Here is a 19,085-nt window from a genome sequence, read left to right as displayed (position 1 = left end):
CACATTGTTGCTGGTTCAGGGGGCAATCCTGGGACATGTGATGCAATGGATCACCATTAGACAGTGATGCTCTTTATTCAATCATGGAGATGCCGAGGACATCAGAGGCCATGTGCTGAGCCAAGCAGTCAACCAAACAAAATGTAGTAAAAGCCTAGCTCTATTGGAGGGCCTGTCTAGGCCAGGGTTTCTCAGTCTCAGCATGACTGACATTTTGGGGCTGGATAAGTCTTTGTTGGAGGCTGTTCTGTGCATTGTAGGATGTTTTGCAACATGTCTGGCCTCCTCCATGAGATGCCAGTACAACCTCTCCACTAGTCAACAGCCACAAATGTCTCCTGACATTGTCTAATGTCCCCCAGGGGGACAAACGGGCACCAACTGAGAACGCTTGATCTTAATTGACCCTATGCAAAACTTATACATCTTTTTCTCAAAACTACCATTTGTGACTAGATCAGTGGTTGTTATACTGCCATTAAGGTCTCCTATCGTGTATGCCTCTTTTCTTCAAATTTACTGTTCCACTGAGCAGAGGAAATACAGAGCAGAAGACCCCTGTCCATTTGAAAGAACTGCTGTATGAAATAAACCTTCCACTGTGCAAATAGAATGTTGGTTTTATTTTATGAATATAAATATATGGATATAATCATAATGGTGGATTATATTAGATATTGACTTGAACACTTGAGTGCTACAATTGGAGGGTTTCCTAGTCTAGTTTTGTGTCTAGCCATGTCATGTACTTCAATAAATATTCAAGTATTAAATTTATGTAGAAAACCTCTATTAGCTTCTGGGGATATAAACAGAAATAAGACACAACACCCCCATCCCCTCCTCCCCAGAAGATAGTTCCAAGGAGAAGAAGCAGATAAACAAACAGCTACTTAAAAAAATAAAAACTGTAACAAATAATGCTAGAACTGTGAGCTAGATATTCAAACAGAATAGAGGAGCTTTGATGAGTTTATTATTGCTAATTATTATAGGATTCTTAATTAGCAACGAAGCTCCTAAGAGTTCACTAAATCAAGGAATCCACAGATTTTAGAGGTGGAAGGATGTTTGCAGCTGGTCTAGTTGAATTAGATAAGAGAACTGCAGGCTACAGTGGCTGACAGGAGACCACATGGAAGGGAGGATTGATAATTATGCTGATTCCAGTTCCCACCTGTGTGTTTTCTAACCATGTGACCTTGGGTACGTCTCTGAAAGTGGGCGTAGCGATGCCTCCTTATACGGGTCTCGTGACGGTTAACGTGAAAATACATGTAAAGCAACAGCACAGATAGCAGCAGAAGGAAGGAAGCAGGAAGTGCTGTCTCTCAGTCGTGTCCGACTCTTTGCAACCCGGTGGGCTGTAGCTCACCAGGCTCCTCTGTCCATGGGATTCTCCAGACAAGAATACTGGAGTGGGTAGCCATGCCCTCCTCCAGGGGATCTTCCTGACCCAGGGATCGAACCCAGGTCTCCCGCATTGCAGGTCGATTCTTTACCATCGGAGCCACCAGGAAACCAGGTTTCAAATTGAGTGTGCTAATGACTTCCTCAGTTCAGTTCAGTTCAGTTGCTCAGTCATGTCCAACTCTTTGCGACCCCATGAATTGCAGCACGCCAGGCCTCCCTCTCCATCACCAACTCCTGGAGTTCACTCAGACTCAACGTCCATCGAGTCAGTGATGCCATCCAGCCATCTCATCCTCTGTCGTCCCCTTCTCCTCCTGCCCCCAATCCCTCCCAGCATCAGAGTCTTTTCCAATGAGTCAACTCTTCGCATGAGGTGGCCAAAATACTGGAGTTTCAGCTTCAGCATCATTCCTTCCAAAGAAATCCCAGGACTGATCTCCTTTAGAACGGGCTGGTTGGATCTCCTTGCAGTCCAAGGGACTCTCAAGAGTCTTCTCCAACACCACAGTTCAAAAGCATCAATTCTCTGGCACTCAGCCTTCTTCACAGTCTCACATCCATACATGACTACTGGAAAAACCATAGCCTTGACTAGATGGACCTTTGTTGACAAAGTAATATCTATGCTTTTGAATATGCCATCTAGGTTGGTCATAACTTTCCTTCCAGGAATAAGCGTGTTTCAATTTCATGGCTGCAATCACCATCTGCAGTGATTTTGGAGCCCAAAAAAATAAAGTCTGACACTGTTTCCACTGTTTCCCCATCTATTTCCCATGAAGTGATGAGACCAGAGCCATGATCTTAGTTTTCTGAATGTTGAGCTTTAAGCCAACTTTTTCACTCTCCTCTTTCACTGAGTTCCTACAGAAACCCTAATCCCAAAGCCTCGCCCAGAGGCAGGAGAAGCTGACAGCTGCTTGGAGCTGGCCTAAAGGACTTAGTCAATCTAGGTCCAGTGACTAGAATCCGGGGATCACTCTGAGGACTAAGACTTGGGCTTACCACTGCCCTAGTGTGGCCTATGGCAAGTGTTGTGTAAAAAATAAGTATCTCAAATCTGGAAAGAGCAAAAACTATTTAAAAGGGCCTTGTTTCTTAAAAATCTCATTATAAAGCAGGGCTTCTTTTTGCTTTTAAGCAGGGCTTCTTAAACGTTAATGTGCACATGAATCACACGATGCCTTGTTACAATATAGGTCGTCTTAGTCTCTTCCAGCTGCTATAACAAATATACCATAAACTTTGTGACTTATAAATACCAGACACTTACTTCTCACAGTTCTGGAGGCTGGGGAGTCCAAGATCAAGGTGCCAGCAGATGTGGTCTGGTGAGGACCTACTTCCTCATTGATAGCCATCTTCTAACTGTAACCTCACTTGGCATAAGTGGCAAAGGAACTGGTTTGGGTGACTTTTCTAAGAGCACTAACTCTGTTCATGAGCCTTCATGACCTAATCATCTTCTAAAGGGTCCATCTTCTAACAGCATCACATGCAGTTCAGTTCAGTTTAGTCACTCAGTCATGTCTGACTCTTTGCAATCCCATGAAGCGCAGCAAGCCAGGCCTCCCTGTCCAACACCAACTCCTGGAGTCCACTCAAACTCATGTCCATTGAGTCAGTGATACCATCCAACCATCTCATCCTCTATCATCCCCTTCTCTTCCTACCCTTAATCTTTCCCAGCATCAGGGTCTTTTCAAATGAGTCAGCTCTTTGCATAAGGTGGCCAAAGTATTAGAGTTTCAGCTGCAACATCAGTCCCTCCAATAAACACCCAGGGCTGATCTCCTTTAGGATGGACTGGTTGGATCTCCTTGCAGTCCAAGGGACTCTCAAGAGTCTTCTCCAACACCACAGTTCAAGAGCATCAATTCTTCTATGCTCAGCTTTCTTTATAGTCCATCTCTCACATTCATGCATGACTACTGGAAAAACCATAGCCTTGACTAGACAGACCTTGGTTGACAAAGTAATGTCTCTCCTTTTTAATATGCTGTCTAGGTTGATTATAACTTTCCTTCCATGGAGTAAGCATCTTTTAATTTCATGGCTGCAATCACCATCTGCAGTGATTTTGGAGCCCCCCAAAATAAAGTCTGACACTGTTTCCACTGTTTCCCCACCTATTTCCCATGAAGTGATGGGACCAGATGCCATGGTCTTAGTTTTCTGAATGTTGAGCTTTAAGCCAACTTTTCCGCTCTCCTCATTCACTTTCATTAAGAGGCTCTTTAGTTCCTCTTCACTTTCTGCCATAAGGGTGGTGTCATCTGCATATCTGAGGTTATTGATATTTCTCCTGGCAATCTTGATTCCAGCCTGTGCTTCATCCAGCCCAGCGTTTCTCATGATGTACTCTGCATATAAGTTAGATAAGCAGGATGACAATATACAGCCTTGATGTATTCCTTTTCCTATTTGGAACCAGCTTTATTGATTATGCCAAAGCCTTTGACTGTGTGGGTCACAAGAAACTGTGGAAAATTCTGAAAGAGATGGGAATACCAGACCACCTGACCTGCCTCTTGAGAAACTTATATGCAGGTCAGGAAGCAACAGTTAGAAGTGGACATGGAACAACAGACTGGTTCCAAATAGGAAAAGGAGTACGTCAGGGCTGTATATTGTCACCCTGCTTATTTAACTTATATGCAGAGTACATCATGAGAAATGCTGGGCTGGAAGAAGCACAAGCTGGAATCAAGATTGCCAGGAGAAATATCAATAACCTCAGATATGCAGATGACACCACCCTTATGGCAGAAAGTGAAGAGGAACTAAAAAGCTTCTTGATGAAAGTGAAAGAGAAGAGTGAAAAAGTTAGCTTAAAGCTCAACATTCAGAAAACTAAGACCATGGCATCTGGTCCCATCACTTCATGGGAAATAGATGGGGAAACAGTGGAAACAGTGTCAGACTTTATTTTGGGGGGCTCCAAAATCACTGCAGATGGTGATTGCAGCCATGAAATTAAAAGATGCTTACTCCTTGGAAGGAAAGTTATGACCAACCTAGATAGTATATTAAACAGCAGAGACATTTCTTTGCCAACAAAGGTCCATCTACTCAAGGCTATGGTTTTTCCAGTGGTCATGTATGGATGTGAGAGTTGGACTGTGAAGAAAGCTGAGGGCTGAAGAATTGATGCTTTTGAACTGTGGTGTTGGAGAAGACTCTTGAGAGTCCCTTGGACTGCAAGGAGATCCAACCAGTCCATTCTAAAGGAGATCAGTCCTGGGATTTCTTTGGAAGGAATGATGCTAAAGCTGAAACTCCAGTATTTTGGCCACCTCATGCGAAGAGTTGACTCATTAGAAAAAACTCTGATGCTGGGAGGGATTGGGGGCAGGAGGAGAAGGGGATGACAGAGGATGAGATGGCTGGATGGCATCACTGACTCGATGGACGTTGAGTCTGAGTGAACTCCAGGAGTTGGTGATGGAGAGGGAGGCCTGGCGTGCTGCAATTCATGGGGTCGCAAAGAGTCGGACATGACTGAGGGACTGAACTGAACTGTGGTTACATGGCCAGTTCTGTTGCTTCCTGACCTGCATACAGGTTTCTCAAAAGGCAGGTCAGGTGGTCTGGTATTCCCATCTCTTTCAGAATTTTCCACAGTTTATTGTGATCCACACAGTCAAAGGCTTTGGCATAGTCAATAAGGCAGAAATAGATGTTTTTCTGGAGCTCTCTTGCTTTTTCCATGATCCAGTGGATGTTGGCAGTTTGATCTCTGGTTCCTCCTTCTTTTCTAAAACCAGCTTGAACATCTGGAAGTTCGTGGTTCATGAACTGCTGCAGCTTGGCTTGGAGAATTTTGAGCATTACTTTACTAGCATGTGAGATGAGTGCAATTGTGTGGTAGTTTGAGCATTCTTTGGCATTGCCTTTCTTTGGGATTGGAATGAAAACTGATCTTTTCCAGTCCTCTGGCCACTGCTGAGTTTTCCAAATTTGCTGGCATATTGAGAGCAGCACTTCCACAGCATCATCTTTCAGGATTTGAAATAGCTCAACTGGAATTCCATCACTTCCACTAGCTTTGTTCATAGTGATGCTTCCTAAGGCCCATTTGACTTCACATTCCAGGATGTCTAGCTCTAGGTGAGTGATCACACCATCATGATTATCTGGGTCATGTTGATCTCTTTTGTACAGTTCTTCTGTGTATTCTTGCCCCCTCTCTTAATATCTTCTGCTTCTGTTAGAGTCATACCATTTCTGTCCTTTATCGAGCCCATCTTTGCATGAAATGTTCCCTTGGTATCTCTAATTTTCTTGAAGAGATCTCTAGTCTTTCCCATTCTATTGTTTTCCTCTATTTTTTTGCACTGATCGCTGAGGAAGGCTTTCTTTTCTCTCCTTGCTACTCTTTGGAACTCTGCATCCAAATGAGTATATCTTTCCTTTTCTCCTTTGCTTTTGGCTTCTCTTCTTTTCACAGCTATTTGTAAGACCTCCTCAGGCAGTCATTTTGCTTTTCTGCATTTCTTTTTCTTGGGGATGGTCTTGTTTTCTGTCTCCTGTACAATGTCATGAACCTCCATCCATAGTTCATCAGGCACTCTGTGTTCAACAGCATCACATTAGGCATGGATTTCTGAGGGGGACACAAACATTCAATCTATACATGTGAAGTGAAGTGTAGTCGCTCAGTTGTGTCCCACTCTTTGTGACCCCATGGACTGTACCCTACCAGGTTCCTCTGTCCATGGGATTTTCCAGGCAAGAATACTGGAGTGGGTTGCCGTTTCCTTCTCCAGGAGATCTTCCCAACACAGGGATTGAACCAAGGTCTCCCAAATTATAGGCAGACACTTTACCGTCTGAGCCACCAGTGAAGTCTATAACATAATTTCTGATTTTAAAGATGGCAGTAGAACCCAAGGCTCTGCATTCCTTTCAAGCTCCCCAGTGACAATCCACCCCTGTTAGTCCAAATATCACTTTTTGAGCACTCAGGGGATAGAGCAATTTCTAAGCAACCTGCACCACCCTCATCTGATATTCTTGGGAATGAGACTTTGTTGTCACTGACCAATAAGTTACAACTGATAAAGCACAATGATGTACAATCCTGTAAAACTAAGGATAATTTGCAGACTTTAATAAGGTTTGTAACCATATTTTCAAAACCTGGTAGGACTATTACAGAGGAGCTACAATTATATTACCTTGTAGAATGTTAATCAGATTTGTATCTAATCTAGTATTTTTTTTCTTTTGCTAAATACACACACACATACATACACACACATACACACACACACAATTTATCCTGAAAGAACTTGGGGAAACTGTTCTTTGTCTTCCCAATCAGTTCCTCCACTAATCAGTTAAGTAAAACATGCTACACGTATCTTAAAAAATTTTCCAATCCTCTCTTTTCTCAGGCAAGGGGAACAAACAAAACAAGCAAAACTAATTCATTTGTCTCAGCACTACTGTGGGACACAGCTAAAAGTTGTAACAGTATGCCTTGATGAATAGTGGGGCCATGCTGAATGCTAAGTTGCTTTAGCAGTGTCCAGCTCTTTGCAACCCTATGGACTGTAGCCCACCAGGCTGCTCTATCCATGGGATTCTCCAGGCAAGAATACTGAAGTGGGATGCCATTTCTACTAGGCAGCATCTTAAAACTCTGGATGGAAACATTTATCTATTCACACCTTCAGATCTGATGAGGCCCAGCAGAGGGCTGTAGGAATTTACTGAATGCTTTCCTTTTAACATCTTCCACGTAAACTAAGAATTTTACCTTCAAAATAGTCTCCTAAACAAAGCCTAGTTATCAAAGTTTCAACAAAGGCTAACATCAACATGCAACTCTTATTTACATCAAGATTACATTTATCTCTACTGCCAACGTCAGCCTTCCTGTGGCTCTTGGAGTCAGTCCCCAGGCTATTGGCCAGATGATAAGCTGGAACATCTCAAGGGCATCTGCCACCACATTAGACAACCAGCCTCTGCAAAAAGAAGGGTTGAGCTGGCTCTTGTCCTAGCCTGACAGAGCCAGGCTGTGATGTCAAACTCACAGCAGAGCCAACTCCCTGGAATGAATGGCTCAGCAGTGTATTTCATAACTAATGATATAGCTTAAACAATGGCTCCTCCTGGAAGAAGTCCAAGCATATGGAAATATGTATTATTTCTTTCTGTAGTCTGCAAATATATTAAGTAAAGGGCATCCCTGGTGGCTCAGATGGTAAAGAATCTGCCTGCAATGCGGGAGGCCCAGGTTCAATCCCTGGTCAGGAAGATCCATGGAGAAGGGAATGGCAACCCATTCCGGTATTCTTGCCTAGAGAATTCCATGGACAGAGAAGCCTGGCAGGCTGCAATCAATCCACAGTGTCACAGAGAGTCGGATACAACTGGGTGACTAACACAGCATGTAATAGGTAAAATGGGAAACTGGGAGAGTTTCAGGACCAAGGGATCTAAAGAGAGTCTGTCTGAGTCAAACTCTGCACCCACCACGCATCTGTAATTGTTTCCCTGCTTCAGCCATGTGGCTAAACAACCTCAACAGCAATGGGGAAAGAGCTCGAGGGCAGAGAGTTATCGGTGTGCTGCCGGCTTCAGTGCCTCAGCAAGGGGACAGATGAAAGATCCTGCATTCCTGGAAGGTTCACGGAAGAGTCCTTCTGATTCTTTTCTATGTGTTGAGAAAATAGCATTGAAGGTATGATTAGTTCCTACCTACACCAAACACACGCACATACACACAAAATCCCAGAGAGTTAATATAAGTACCAGCTACTAGGAGTGTGTGTGTGTGTGAGTGTGTATGAGAGATATTTTTTAAATCAATAGAAATGGATGGAACACCCACTCTCACCAAGAACTGCGCTGGGCACTGAAGACACAGCAATGAAGCAGGCAGACATGACTTCCCTTTAGAGACTGAGTATCCAAGACCTGACATTTCCTGAGATTTGCGAGGCAACTCATCTCCTAAGAGATGTGAGAAAATATATTTAAAGTGCTGACCACGGCTTCCGTCCACCCACAACTACCCTGGTATTTCCCTGGGCCCTTCCTTCATGTTCAAACTGAACCAGGCTTATTGCTTTTGGGGAAGAACATGAAAGTAGAAAGCAGAGAAACAAGAACATGTCTCCTTGCTTCTGAGTTTCAGAAGCCCTTAGGCTCCAAAGGCACTGATGGTAGATTTGTTGCTGGCCAAAACCTTGGCTCTCTTAGCCCACTGGAGCTGAATAAAAAATACGGAGACCAAGTATGGCGTAAACAGGGAGGTGGCTTTAATTCTCAGCCGGCAGAGAGGGAAAGACAATGGGCCCATGCCTCAAGAACATTGTTCCCTCTCCATGGGAGTCTAGGGGCTTAGTCAGGAGTCAGGGATGAGGAACAAAGGTGTTAGGATCTTTGCACTGTTTCAAAGACAGTCGGAGTCTGGTGTCAGTAACCCAGTAATTGGGTCTGGAGTTTGGGGGCTCTGATATGTAACTACAAAGGGAAGGGTGTTATAAGGGTAAAAACTAGATGCAGGATGTATTTAGCATAAAGTCAAAGGTAAAATTGGTGTGAAATGTAGCTCCTGCAGAGTTAGGGGGCAGAAAAGCAATCTTAAATTATAGACATGCAGAGTTAGGAACAGTTAGGAATGTTCAGGCCTGCTCACTATTCTCTTTCATCTTCTTCATTGGACTTCCTGGTGGCTCAGACAGTAAAGCATCTGCCTACAATGCAAGGGCCCCAGGTTTGATCCCTAGGTCGGGTAGAAACCCTGAAGAAGGAAATGCAACCCACTCCAGTACTCTTTTCTGGAAAATCCCATGGATGGAGTCCGTGGGGTTGCAAAGAGTTGGACACGACTGAGTGACTTCACTTTCTCAGGAAAGGAAAAGAGGAAAAACTCATTCCTCTATTCTCCTTTTTACTGCAACAGATTCAGTAAAAAAAAAAAAAAAGTGATTTAAGAACAAGGCTTCCCAGGGTAGGCAAAGCATTCACGAAGGGTGACTTGGTGTGTCCCTAAAGCTGTAGTGGTTCTGCTCCTCAATCCTTGGACCTTGCTGGGATGGGAGGATGGGGGGTGGGGAGCAGAACCTCCAAGATGGCTTGGAGAACCCAAGAGCAGAAGGGATCAACACTTTATTTCCTAGGAAGACCCCAGGGGGACATTCAGACTTCAAGGGAGCAAGGGCTCTGCAGTGGGTGGAGATAGATGAGCCCTAGTGTCAGGCTCTGTTCTAGGGGCTTGATGTTTACAACTCACTCAGTCCTCACAACAACCCTTTGAAGAAGTTACTACTGCTACATCTGACTATTAGCAGTAGTTACGTTCCAGAAAGTTTCCAAAAACCCTGAATTGGTGAATAGTAAACTCCTGCTCTGAGGGTTAAGTTCCTGCGAGCCTCAAGTCTTCGTTTTCATCAGTGGAACAACACAGAACCTTGTTTTACATGCATTTCTGTTTAAAGATATCTCATTGAATCACCTGTGGCTAACGGCACTGTAACTCACACCGGAACAACACTTGGGACACATATTTTCTCCAGAAGTCACATCACAACATTCTTGCACTTATGTACCCAAAGCAGTGATTTCAGCACCACATTTGGAGCCACTTTAAATACCAAAATAACCAAGAAAAAAGAAAAAAAAATGGCACTAAATATATCACAAAAAGGACATCTGTTTACAGTGTAAGTATCAAAACAAGAAGGCAGAGTGTTACCTTGCTCAACCACAGCTGGGAGCAAGCACACTGGGTGAGTCACATTGGGTTTTTTTTTCCTCCTCCACTCTGCAGATGCTTTCAAATGTTGGAGAATGAGCTACAAGTATTGATTTTGGTGGTATCAGTAAGTTTTAGTAAGCAGATGACTTCACAAATATGGAATCCCTGAATAACAAGGCTCAACTAAATTTCCACCTGTCTTTTAGAGACAAGGAAACTGGAGCATGGAGAGTTTGCAGCTCACAGAGCCCACCTCACATCCTCAGGCCTTGGAAGAGCAGGATGCCATGCGGGTGGTGGGGAGCTGAGAATCCTGGGGGTTCCGAAGGGGTCCTGTGGACAAGGATGAGCGAGAATGCGACTGTGACCAGTTCAGCCTCACAACTGGGAAACGCGGGACCCAGGACAGCCCAGTAAATGCCAGTGAGAACACATGATGCTGAAACCCAGATCCTTGCTGCCTGAAACTTTTCACTCTAAGCTCCCAGTTTTTAGATTCAGACTCAGGGAAAAGTGTAGGAGAGTATTCTGAAGGGACTGACACTAAGTTTTCACCATCCTGGGCCAATGGGGCTCAACACAGACACAATTAAATTACATTTGGGTTGGGGTGGTGGTTTAGTTGCTAAGTTGTGTCTGACTCTTTGCAAGCCCATGAACTGATGCCTGCCAGGCTCCACTGTCCATGGGATTCTCCAGGCAGGAATACTGGAGTGGGTTGCCATTTCCTTCTCCAGGTGATCTTCCCTACCCAGGGATCAAACCCGGGTCTCCTGCATTGCAGGCAGATTCTTTACCAACTGAGCTATGAGGGAAGCCCTTGTGTTGGGGATTCACTTGCATTTCAGACATAAAGAATGATTCAATATCTTCCACTAGCTGTATTCCCAGGTGGTGGTAGTGGTAAAGAATGTGCCTGCCTAAGCCGGAGACATAAGAGACCCAGGTTCGATCTGTGGGTTGGGAAGACGCCCTGGAGAAGTGCATGGCAACCCTCTCCAGTATTCTTGCCTGGAAAACCCTATGGACAGAGGAGCCTGGTGGGTTATGGTCCATAGGGCCGAAAAGAGTTGGACATGACTGAAGTGACTTAGCACACACATCCAGCTGTGTGACCTTGAGTTAGTCACTTACCTCTCAGCAACACAGCTTCCTCACAGGTAAAAGGAGGATGTTAAAATAGAATATTTGTCTCATCAACATTTTTTCAGCATATTTCCAGAACTATTCTAAGCACTAGTGATTTTGGAACAAACAGGAAATATTCCTGTCTTCAGATAGCTTATATGTTAGCTCTAGAGGCAGACAATAAACAATAAACAAATGAATAAATAATATATTATCAAGTAATCATGAATCACTGAGGAGGGGCTATGTGACCAGAGATTGTAACAAAGAGAGGAAGCAAACCAAGCCAGCCAGTTGGTATCTGGGGAAGAGATTTCTGGTAGACAATTCCCTCGTGGCTCAGATGGTGAAGAATTTGTAGGGAACAAGGTATAAAGAAGGTTGAGAAGTGCTTGCAGACGAGACTCTCAACCAGGGCTGAACATTCTTGCAAAAGAGATGTTCAACTAAGAATCTTGTTTGTTCCCATGGGAAAAGAACATTTCTTGCACAACATCTCACACAAGGATGTTTCTCTGATTCCTCAAAAGGAACGGACCCAGGGACAAAACGGATTCTAAGTTGATAAGGAAGTTCCCCAAAACAAAGTCTTAGCTGCAGTAAATAAGTCAAGGTAAAGGTTATCTCGCCCTGCGCCTGCGCACTGTATAGTCTCTGAATCATAGTGCTTGGCAACTTGCCCTGTAGGTTGTTGTGCAAGGGATATAAAATAAAGCAGCTGTAAGAAGCAAGTGTTAAAATATAAAGATTCAAACCACTCTGCAGTGTTGGTGTTTCATTCCGTCGCCAGCAGAATTAACCTGCACTGCAGGAAACCCAGGTTCCATCCCTGGGTTATGAAGATCGCCTGAAGAAGGGAATGGTAACCCACTCCAGTATTCTTGCCAGAAGAATTCCATGGACAGAGGAGCCTGGTGGGCTACGGTCCATGAGGTTACAAAGAGTCAGACACAGATGAGTGATTAAGCACATACACAAGTATTCAGTAAATGAAAAAATGTCCTCAGGGGCTCCCATCTCTAACCCGTCTTTGAGATTCCTTGAGAGGTAGGTGCTGAATTGGGATAAGAAATGGCAGTTTGTAGACCTTATCTGTTTCGCCCAAAGTTATCCATGTCACCCTCAAAGCTGAAATTCCTGTACCCTGGTTTCTGCGCTGGCCACATCCTTTCCTGCCTGAGCGAGGAGACATGAAAGTTCACTGGGGGCAGAAACTTCAAAGGAACCTCAGCTAATGAAAGAAATCCACTCATGCAGCAATGAGTCCTGAAGGAGGAGTTAACACAGCCTTTTTCCACTTATGTACATTTGGTCAAAGGGACTTGTATCTAAACTTCATTTTTAGGGTTCTTTTTTTAGCTCTTAATTATTTCTATTTTGAGTATTTGTTTCACAAGCATTTTTTATGCAAACTTTGAAGTGTTAAAGAAACAGAAAAGTCAAAAGAAGCTAAGCCTAACACGTTACCCATTCTTCTTCCAAAGATGCACATGGGGCAAGTTCCTTACCAAGTCATTACAAACAAACACAAGTTTTGCAAGCCTGGTGGGAATGGAGAATATATAGTAAATATATGCATTTGGTGCTGAATCCTGTTAAAGGGTTCCTTGCTCAGGAACCATTGCTTGGGACCATTTGCCAGAATGGTAGCGGTGGTTGGTGATTCAGTTGCTAAGTTGCATCCAATTCTTGCAACCCCATGGACTGTAGCCTGCCAGGCTCTTCTGTCCATGGGATTCTCCAGGCAAGAACACTAGAGTTAGTTGCCATTTTCCTCTCCAGGGGATCCTCCCAACCCAGGGATCAAACCCAGGTCTCCAGCATTGCAGGTAGATTCTTCACTGACTGAGCTATGAGGGAAGCCCCAATATATTGCCAGGATATTAATAACTAACACAGTGGATAGATTCACAACCCTGTGAAGAAACAAAAGTTCAGAAATACTAGGGACTGGGCAGGAGGAGGAGCCAGGATTTGAACTGGGACAACCTTTACTGATCATCAGCCCTCATCCCAGCCTCCTTGGGTGGAACAGAGACCACTGTTCAGGAGAGCAAGGCCTCGGGTTAATTTATTAATAGCAACAGATGCTCAGTTACAAGCATTCTGACTCAAGGAAGGAATTTCCTTTCTTTCTGGTGAGTGAGGGTTCCACAGTCCCAGGAGCACCCAGAGGTAAAGGCATGAGGTGAAGGGATGAGGCTGTGCTGTGCCTAGTTTCTCAGTCGTGTCTGACTCTTTGTGACCCCATGGGCTGTGGCCTGCCAGCCTCCTCTGTCCATGGGGATTCTCTAGGCAAGAATACTGGAGTGGGTTGCCATGCTCTCTGCCAGGGGATCTTCCCAAAGCAGGGATCGAACCCAAGTGTTACCCATTGCAGGCAGATTCTTTACTGTCTAAGCTACCAGGGAAGCCCAAGAGTACTGGAGTGGGTAGCCTATGCCTTCCCCAGGGGATCTTCCTGATCCAGGAAGTGAACCAGGGTCTCTTGCATTGCAGACAGATTCTTTACCAACTGAGCTACCAGGGAATCCAGAAGGGATGAGATGGATCCACTAAAACAGCATGGCTATCACACACACCAGGGGTGGAGGGCCGGTAGAGTTACCTTTAACTATAAGACAGAAGGAGTTGGAGGACTAAAATTCCCAGAAGCCAGTAGAGTCTTTTCTTTAAAAAAAAAAAAAAAATTTTTCAGAAACATGCTGGAGAACATTTTGGCAGTGAACCCTTTGACACTTATTTGAAAAACATTTGGAATTGCTGGGCCTAGATTTAAATATAACACTTTCCCCTGTGGGCCTCCTCCCTCCCCTGGATTGTGCAACATGCATCTGCATTGTATTAACATATTAATCAGACCACAGCCATAGAGGTCACAGGGATACTTCCTTGATGGCAGCAACTTTCTCCTGGCACCAGCAAGGGAACTCCTTAGCAGATAACAGTCCTCTCTCAATCCTTTAAGCAGTCACGATGACCCACTACTCGCCTTGTAGGTACAGACCTGGACTACATAAACTGTCAGCACGTCATTAGATGTATAACACTTTGTCTCATATTTAACTGTGCTTTGACCTCTGATGGGAGGAATAGTTCTGGGAGCTCTCTGAGAGACTGTTTCCCAATTTATAATCTTTAGGTTGACTTGAATAAAATCCTCTCTTTCTTAAATTGACTATTGATTAATTAATTATTTTTTTTTGTCAACAGGAGCCACTGCGGATCATTGAACATGAAAGTGTCCCGGTCAGAGCTGTCTTTTAGGAATGTGACCCTGGAAGCTGTGTGTTAGCACAATTGGAATACGAAAAAATTAGAGACTGGAAAATCAGTTAAAGGGTAAGTACGAAAGCTCAGACAAGATACAGTGAAACCTGAAATGAGGTCACATGAAAATTACACATGAATTATATGCTTGCTGAAACCACAATACACTAGTATCAAAAGAAAACCTCAAGACATTTTATCAAACTCAACAGAAATACTACCATGTATTAACCCTGGAAAAGTTCCCAAAATACAGAGCTTAGTCTTTTAATATCAGAAGCAGCAAAGCAAAAGTCGTTAGGCCAAGACTAACACTGATATAAGCTGGGAAGGAGTGACCACATTGCCCAAAGTACTTACAGCAACAAAACTCTCAACGTGTCAGGTTCAGAAGCCAAAAAGCCTCCCACAATATCATAATTAATTTCAGCAGATTCTGATACAGCAGTAGGAATTATGGGATTTAAGTTAGGAGAATGCAGTTTGAATCTCTATTCTGGGACCTTCCAGCTGGTAGACAGTGTTCAGGAGTCCCAGACAGATGGGCTGGTCTCCCACTCCTCCAGGCCCCTCTCTGCCGGGCAGCCCCATTCTTCCCAGCATTCATCACTCAAATATCTGCACAAACAACAAATTGTTGACCAAATGGCCTCTGTGGGCAGGCCTGCTTTTGGCTATGGGGATATAATCTGAACAAAATTCAAGATTCTGTTTCTTGTGGGACATACTTGACCATGGGAGGAGACAAAACATAAAATAAATATACCTTGGCTGGGCCTTGGAGAAAATCAAATAAAGTTCTCACATCTAGACCTAACAATGCTCCCAGGACAGGATCATGCTGTTGTCTTGTGGATGACACCCCAATCCTAGAACAGTCCCAACTGGAAGGACGGCAAGGAGATCAAACCAGTCAGTCCTGAAGGAAATCAATCCTGAATGTTCATTGGAAGGACTGATGCCAATACTTTGGCCATCTGATGTGAAGAGCAGTCTCATTGGAAAAGACCCTGATGCTGGGAAAGACTGAGGGCAGGAGGAGAAGGGGATGACAGAGGATGAGATGGCTGGATGGCATCACTGACGCGATGGACATCAGTTTCAGCAAGCTCCAGGAAATAGTGAAGGACCGGGAAGCCTGACATGCTATAGCCTATGGGGTCAAAAAGAGTCGGACATGACTGAGTGACTGAACAACAACAAACGGAGCTCTAGAAATCCATGTTGAACGTTAGTAGCATTGCTCTACATGAAGGGCCCAACAGCTACCAAAGAAGGCCAGCAATGGCCCCAAGAAGTGTCCTCCTGGCATGGCATTTTCCAAAACAGGAGGTGAGGATTTGCTAACTCTTTCTATAACTAAGAAATCTCTGGGACTTTCCTGGTGGCCCAATGTCTAAGACTTTGAGCTTCCAATGCAGGAGGCCTGGGGTTCGATCCAGTCAGGAAACTAGATTCCACATGTTGCAACTAAGACCCAGTGCAGCCAAATTAAAAAAAAAAAAAAAGAAGACGACATCTCTAAGACTTGGGGTTTCTAATTTGCTTGGTTTGTTCCTGTTTCTGTTTTTAAATGTGGTTCATGTGATTCTTGGGACACTTGCCACAGAATCATCTGGGAAAGTCATTAAAAACGCAAATTTCTGGGCCCCACCCCAAACATGCTGAATTAAAATAACAGGAATAGGGGCCCAAGAAGCTGCAAGCTTCTAAATAATGTTGATGCTGCACATTACTGACAAAAAACAAAATATGAAGTCTACAAGGCCTCTTTTCATTTGTAAATGTCTCCACACACGGCTCTTCAGAGAGCTCTCCTACAAACTTCCTTTGCAGAAAGTCCACAGCCTGGTCACAAGAGGAATGCCCCGGAAGACAGAGCCCGCGTGATGGGAGCGATGCATCAACAGATCCATTCATTCAAAAAATCTGAGTGCTGAGACACTGGATGGCTTCAGTGGAAGGGCTTCCCTGCCTGGAGATCTGAAGGGTAGACTTTCTGGATATTCCCTACCTGTGAAGAGGGCATGGTAGTGGAGGCCCCTCTCCTTATCTCGATGAGTGCAGACATCAAACAAGTAGGCTTTGATGGGCCCATCAATGAAGTCAGCAGCAAAATCAAAGAGAACCACACCTATCATGGTGACACTTATGGCCCAAATCCGCCTCCTCCTTGGATCAGCAATCAAACCTAAAAGAGAAACAACCGTTGGTCTCCTAAATCCTGGTTTAGAACGAGCCACATTTTTATTTCCACCCAAACTTCCTGTCATCATATTACCTCCCTATACTTTCGTTGTGTTTGCTCTTCCAAATAAAAAATGGCTTCATTGTTTTTTCAAGTTTTAAAAATCAGGCAGTGAATGTCCAGAAAGACAGCTCTCTGGAGACAGAAAGTAGATTGAGCAGTTACCTAGGACTGTGGGGGAGAAGGAAATGGGTAGTGTCTGCTAATGGCTACCAGGTTTCTGCTGGGGGGGGAGAGGAAACTGTTGTGTAATTAGATAGTGGTGCTGGTTATACAACTTTGAGAATATACTGAAAAGCACCGAGCTGTTCACTTTTAGATGGTGACTTTTATGGTATGTGAATCATCTCTCTTTTAAATAAACCGGTTTAAAAAATTATATGTACTGACTGTAAACCACTCCAACAATATAGGAAAGCTGGGGAAATACTTCAAGATCCCAGGCCCAAGAGATGGTCATCCTTCAGACATCCCTTTATGCACAAAAATAGAGAGAGGTGTGCATCTGTGACCTCATGCAGTGCTTCTCAGACTAACTCCTTAACCATTACCGGGATGACTTCTTAAAACAGATTGTTAAGCCTCACTTACCATGAGTCTCCTATGATTCCTCAATAGGTGGAAGGTAGGGCCTGGGAATTTTCATCTCTATCAGCCTCCAGTGAGGCTGATGCCACAGGCTGGAGGGCTTGGCTTGGAGGAGCACTGACTAATGGGACCAGGTTGTAAGTGAGCATCTTTAACCAACTCTCTTAGTATCTTTGCCTTTCAGTGGATGAAGAGCAATGTCACAGTTTTAACACCTAAATGATATTCATCCTATGACAATACCAGTGTTCATTCACCCCCTCATAACTACTTCTCGTGCTTTCAGTTTATTTTTTAAACTTAAGAAAATGTGTAATATATGCACCTGATTTTAAAAATTCAGTACAAAAAATAAGTGAAAAACAAGCTTAACTTCCCCCTCTCACCCCCAGGCCTTTAGCACCCTTCCTTAGAGGCAAAATTTCTTTTCAGGTATTTTTTTTTATAAATTCTTCCAGAAATATACTACATTTATAGATTTATATCCACTTTTAAATATATAGAGATGATAACTGATTATTATGGCTCATTATCATCCATTCTGCTAGCCTGGGAGTTAATGGTCAGAAAATGTGTGCTATTTTTAAGTTTAACAATTCTTTTTTTCAACACAATATATACTACCACCAATTACTGATTAATTGGCGGCTGTTTAATGGCTAGAAAAAGTGCACTCCATCAGGTCTATGTCCATGATTTGCAATGAAAAAATGCCCCCTTGAGCTGCCAGGTCGATGCCCTATACCTGTTACAAGACTCCATACAAAGCTGTGAATGTCATTAACTCTTCTTTGGACACACAGGTACATTTATTGGAAAAATTTATGGAGCCATTAGGCAGCTGGTTAATTTGAGAAAGTCCTAAATAAGGTATGGTGGGCACACACATAAAACCTCATAATTGATAAACATGTAACAATACATAATATAATAAAATAGGTAAAAATATAATCCCATTTTTAAGTTCTCACAACAATTAAAAATAATGTAACTGAAGTTTCTAAAAGTAAAGGCACCTAACTACAGACTCTGGGGCACACAAAGGTGGAAATTCAATGTAACTTAGGATAGGGAATCAGTTTTAACCATTTTTTGACTGTCACAGAAAGAACTTTGCCTTCTCCTTGTCCTGAGTTGCAAACAGGACCTTCTCCCACCCAGCCTACCTAGCCTATCAGGGGCAGTCCACTGACCTGATATGATCGCGTCCCCGTTGAGGTACATGGCCATGCCCAGGAGCATCAGGAGGCACAGCGTGAGGATGTAGGGTCTCCGGCGGCCCCACCGGGCCCGGCAGTGGTCGCTGGCCGATCCCACCACGGGCTGCAGCAGGAACCCCAGGACGGGACTCAGGAGCCACACCATGCTGTACAGGCTCTTGGGCAGGCCCACGCTGAGCAGCACTGGAGTCACGTAGGCCGCCTCCACCCCATAGCAGAACTCCCGGCCGAACATGGCCATGCTGTGCATAACCAGGCTCCCGGTGGGTCTTTTGGGCAGCTCCGCAGAGCCGAAGAGGCCCTCCTCATCAAGGGATTTATAGGTGCGTAGGGCAGACTGCTCACTCTTGTCTCCCATGGCCACTGGGCGAGGAACCTGCCTGCAAGCCCACCACCTTCTCCGTGGCCCTGGGGTTTGCGCTCCCAGGTGGATTTGACATGGAGCCTGGCTGCACGGCCCGCAGAGACGGTCAGGCTGGGGGCGGGGCTCAAATTCTTTCAT

General features: G+C 44.2%; 1 protein-coding gene across 1 annotated transcript in view; it reads right to left on the bottom strand.

Annotated features, from left to right (window-relative positions):
- SLC45A2 (solute carrier family 45 member 2) overlaps positions 1 to 19,085 on the bottom strand; it is a 34,802-nt gene extending 15,717 nt beyond the window's left edge. Inside the window, exons 1-2 of the mRNA XM_052659314.1 lie at positions 18,557 to 19,085; positions 16,542 to 16,718 (exon numbers count right to left, since the gene is read on the bottom strand). Coding sequence (XP_052515274.1) covers positions 16,542 to 16,718; positions 18,557 to 19,085 — 706 coding nt within the window. The remainder of the gene's footprint in view (positions 1 to 16,541; positions 16,719 to 18,556) is intronic.

Source organism: Budorcas taxicolor, chromosome 20, assembly GCF_023091745.1.
Source record: "Budorcas taxicolor isolate Tak-1 chromosome 20, Takin1.1, whole genome shotgun sequence".
In the NCBI taxonomy this organism is placed as follows: domain Eukaryota; kingdom Metazoa; phylum Chordata; class Mammalia; order Artiodactyla; family Bovidae; genus Budorcas; species Budorcas taxicolor.
The sequence above is the reverse complement of the archived record's forward strand: the minus strand, read 5'-3'. Positions and strand labels throughout refer to the sequence as shown.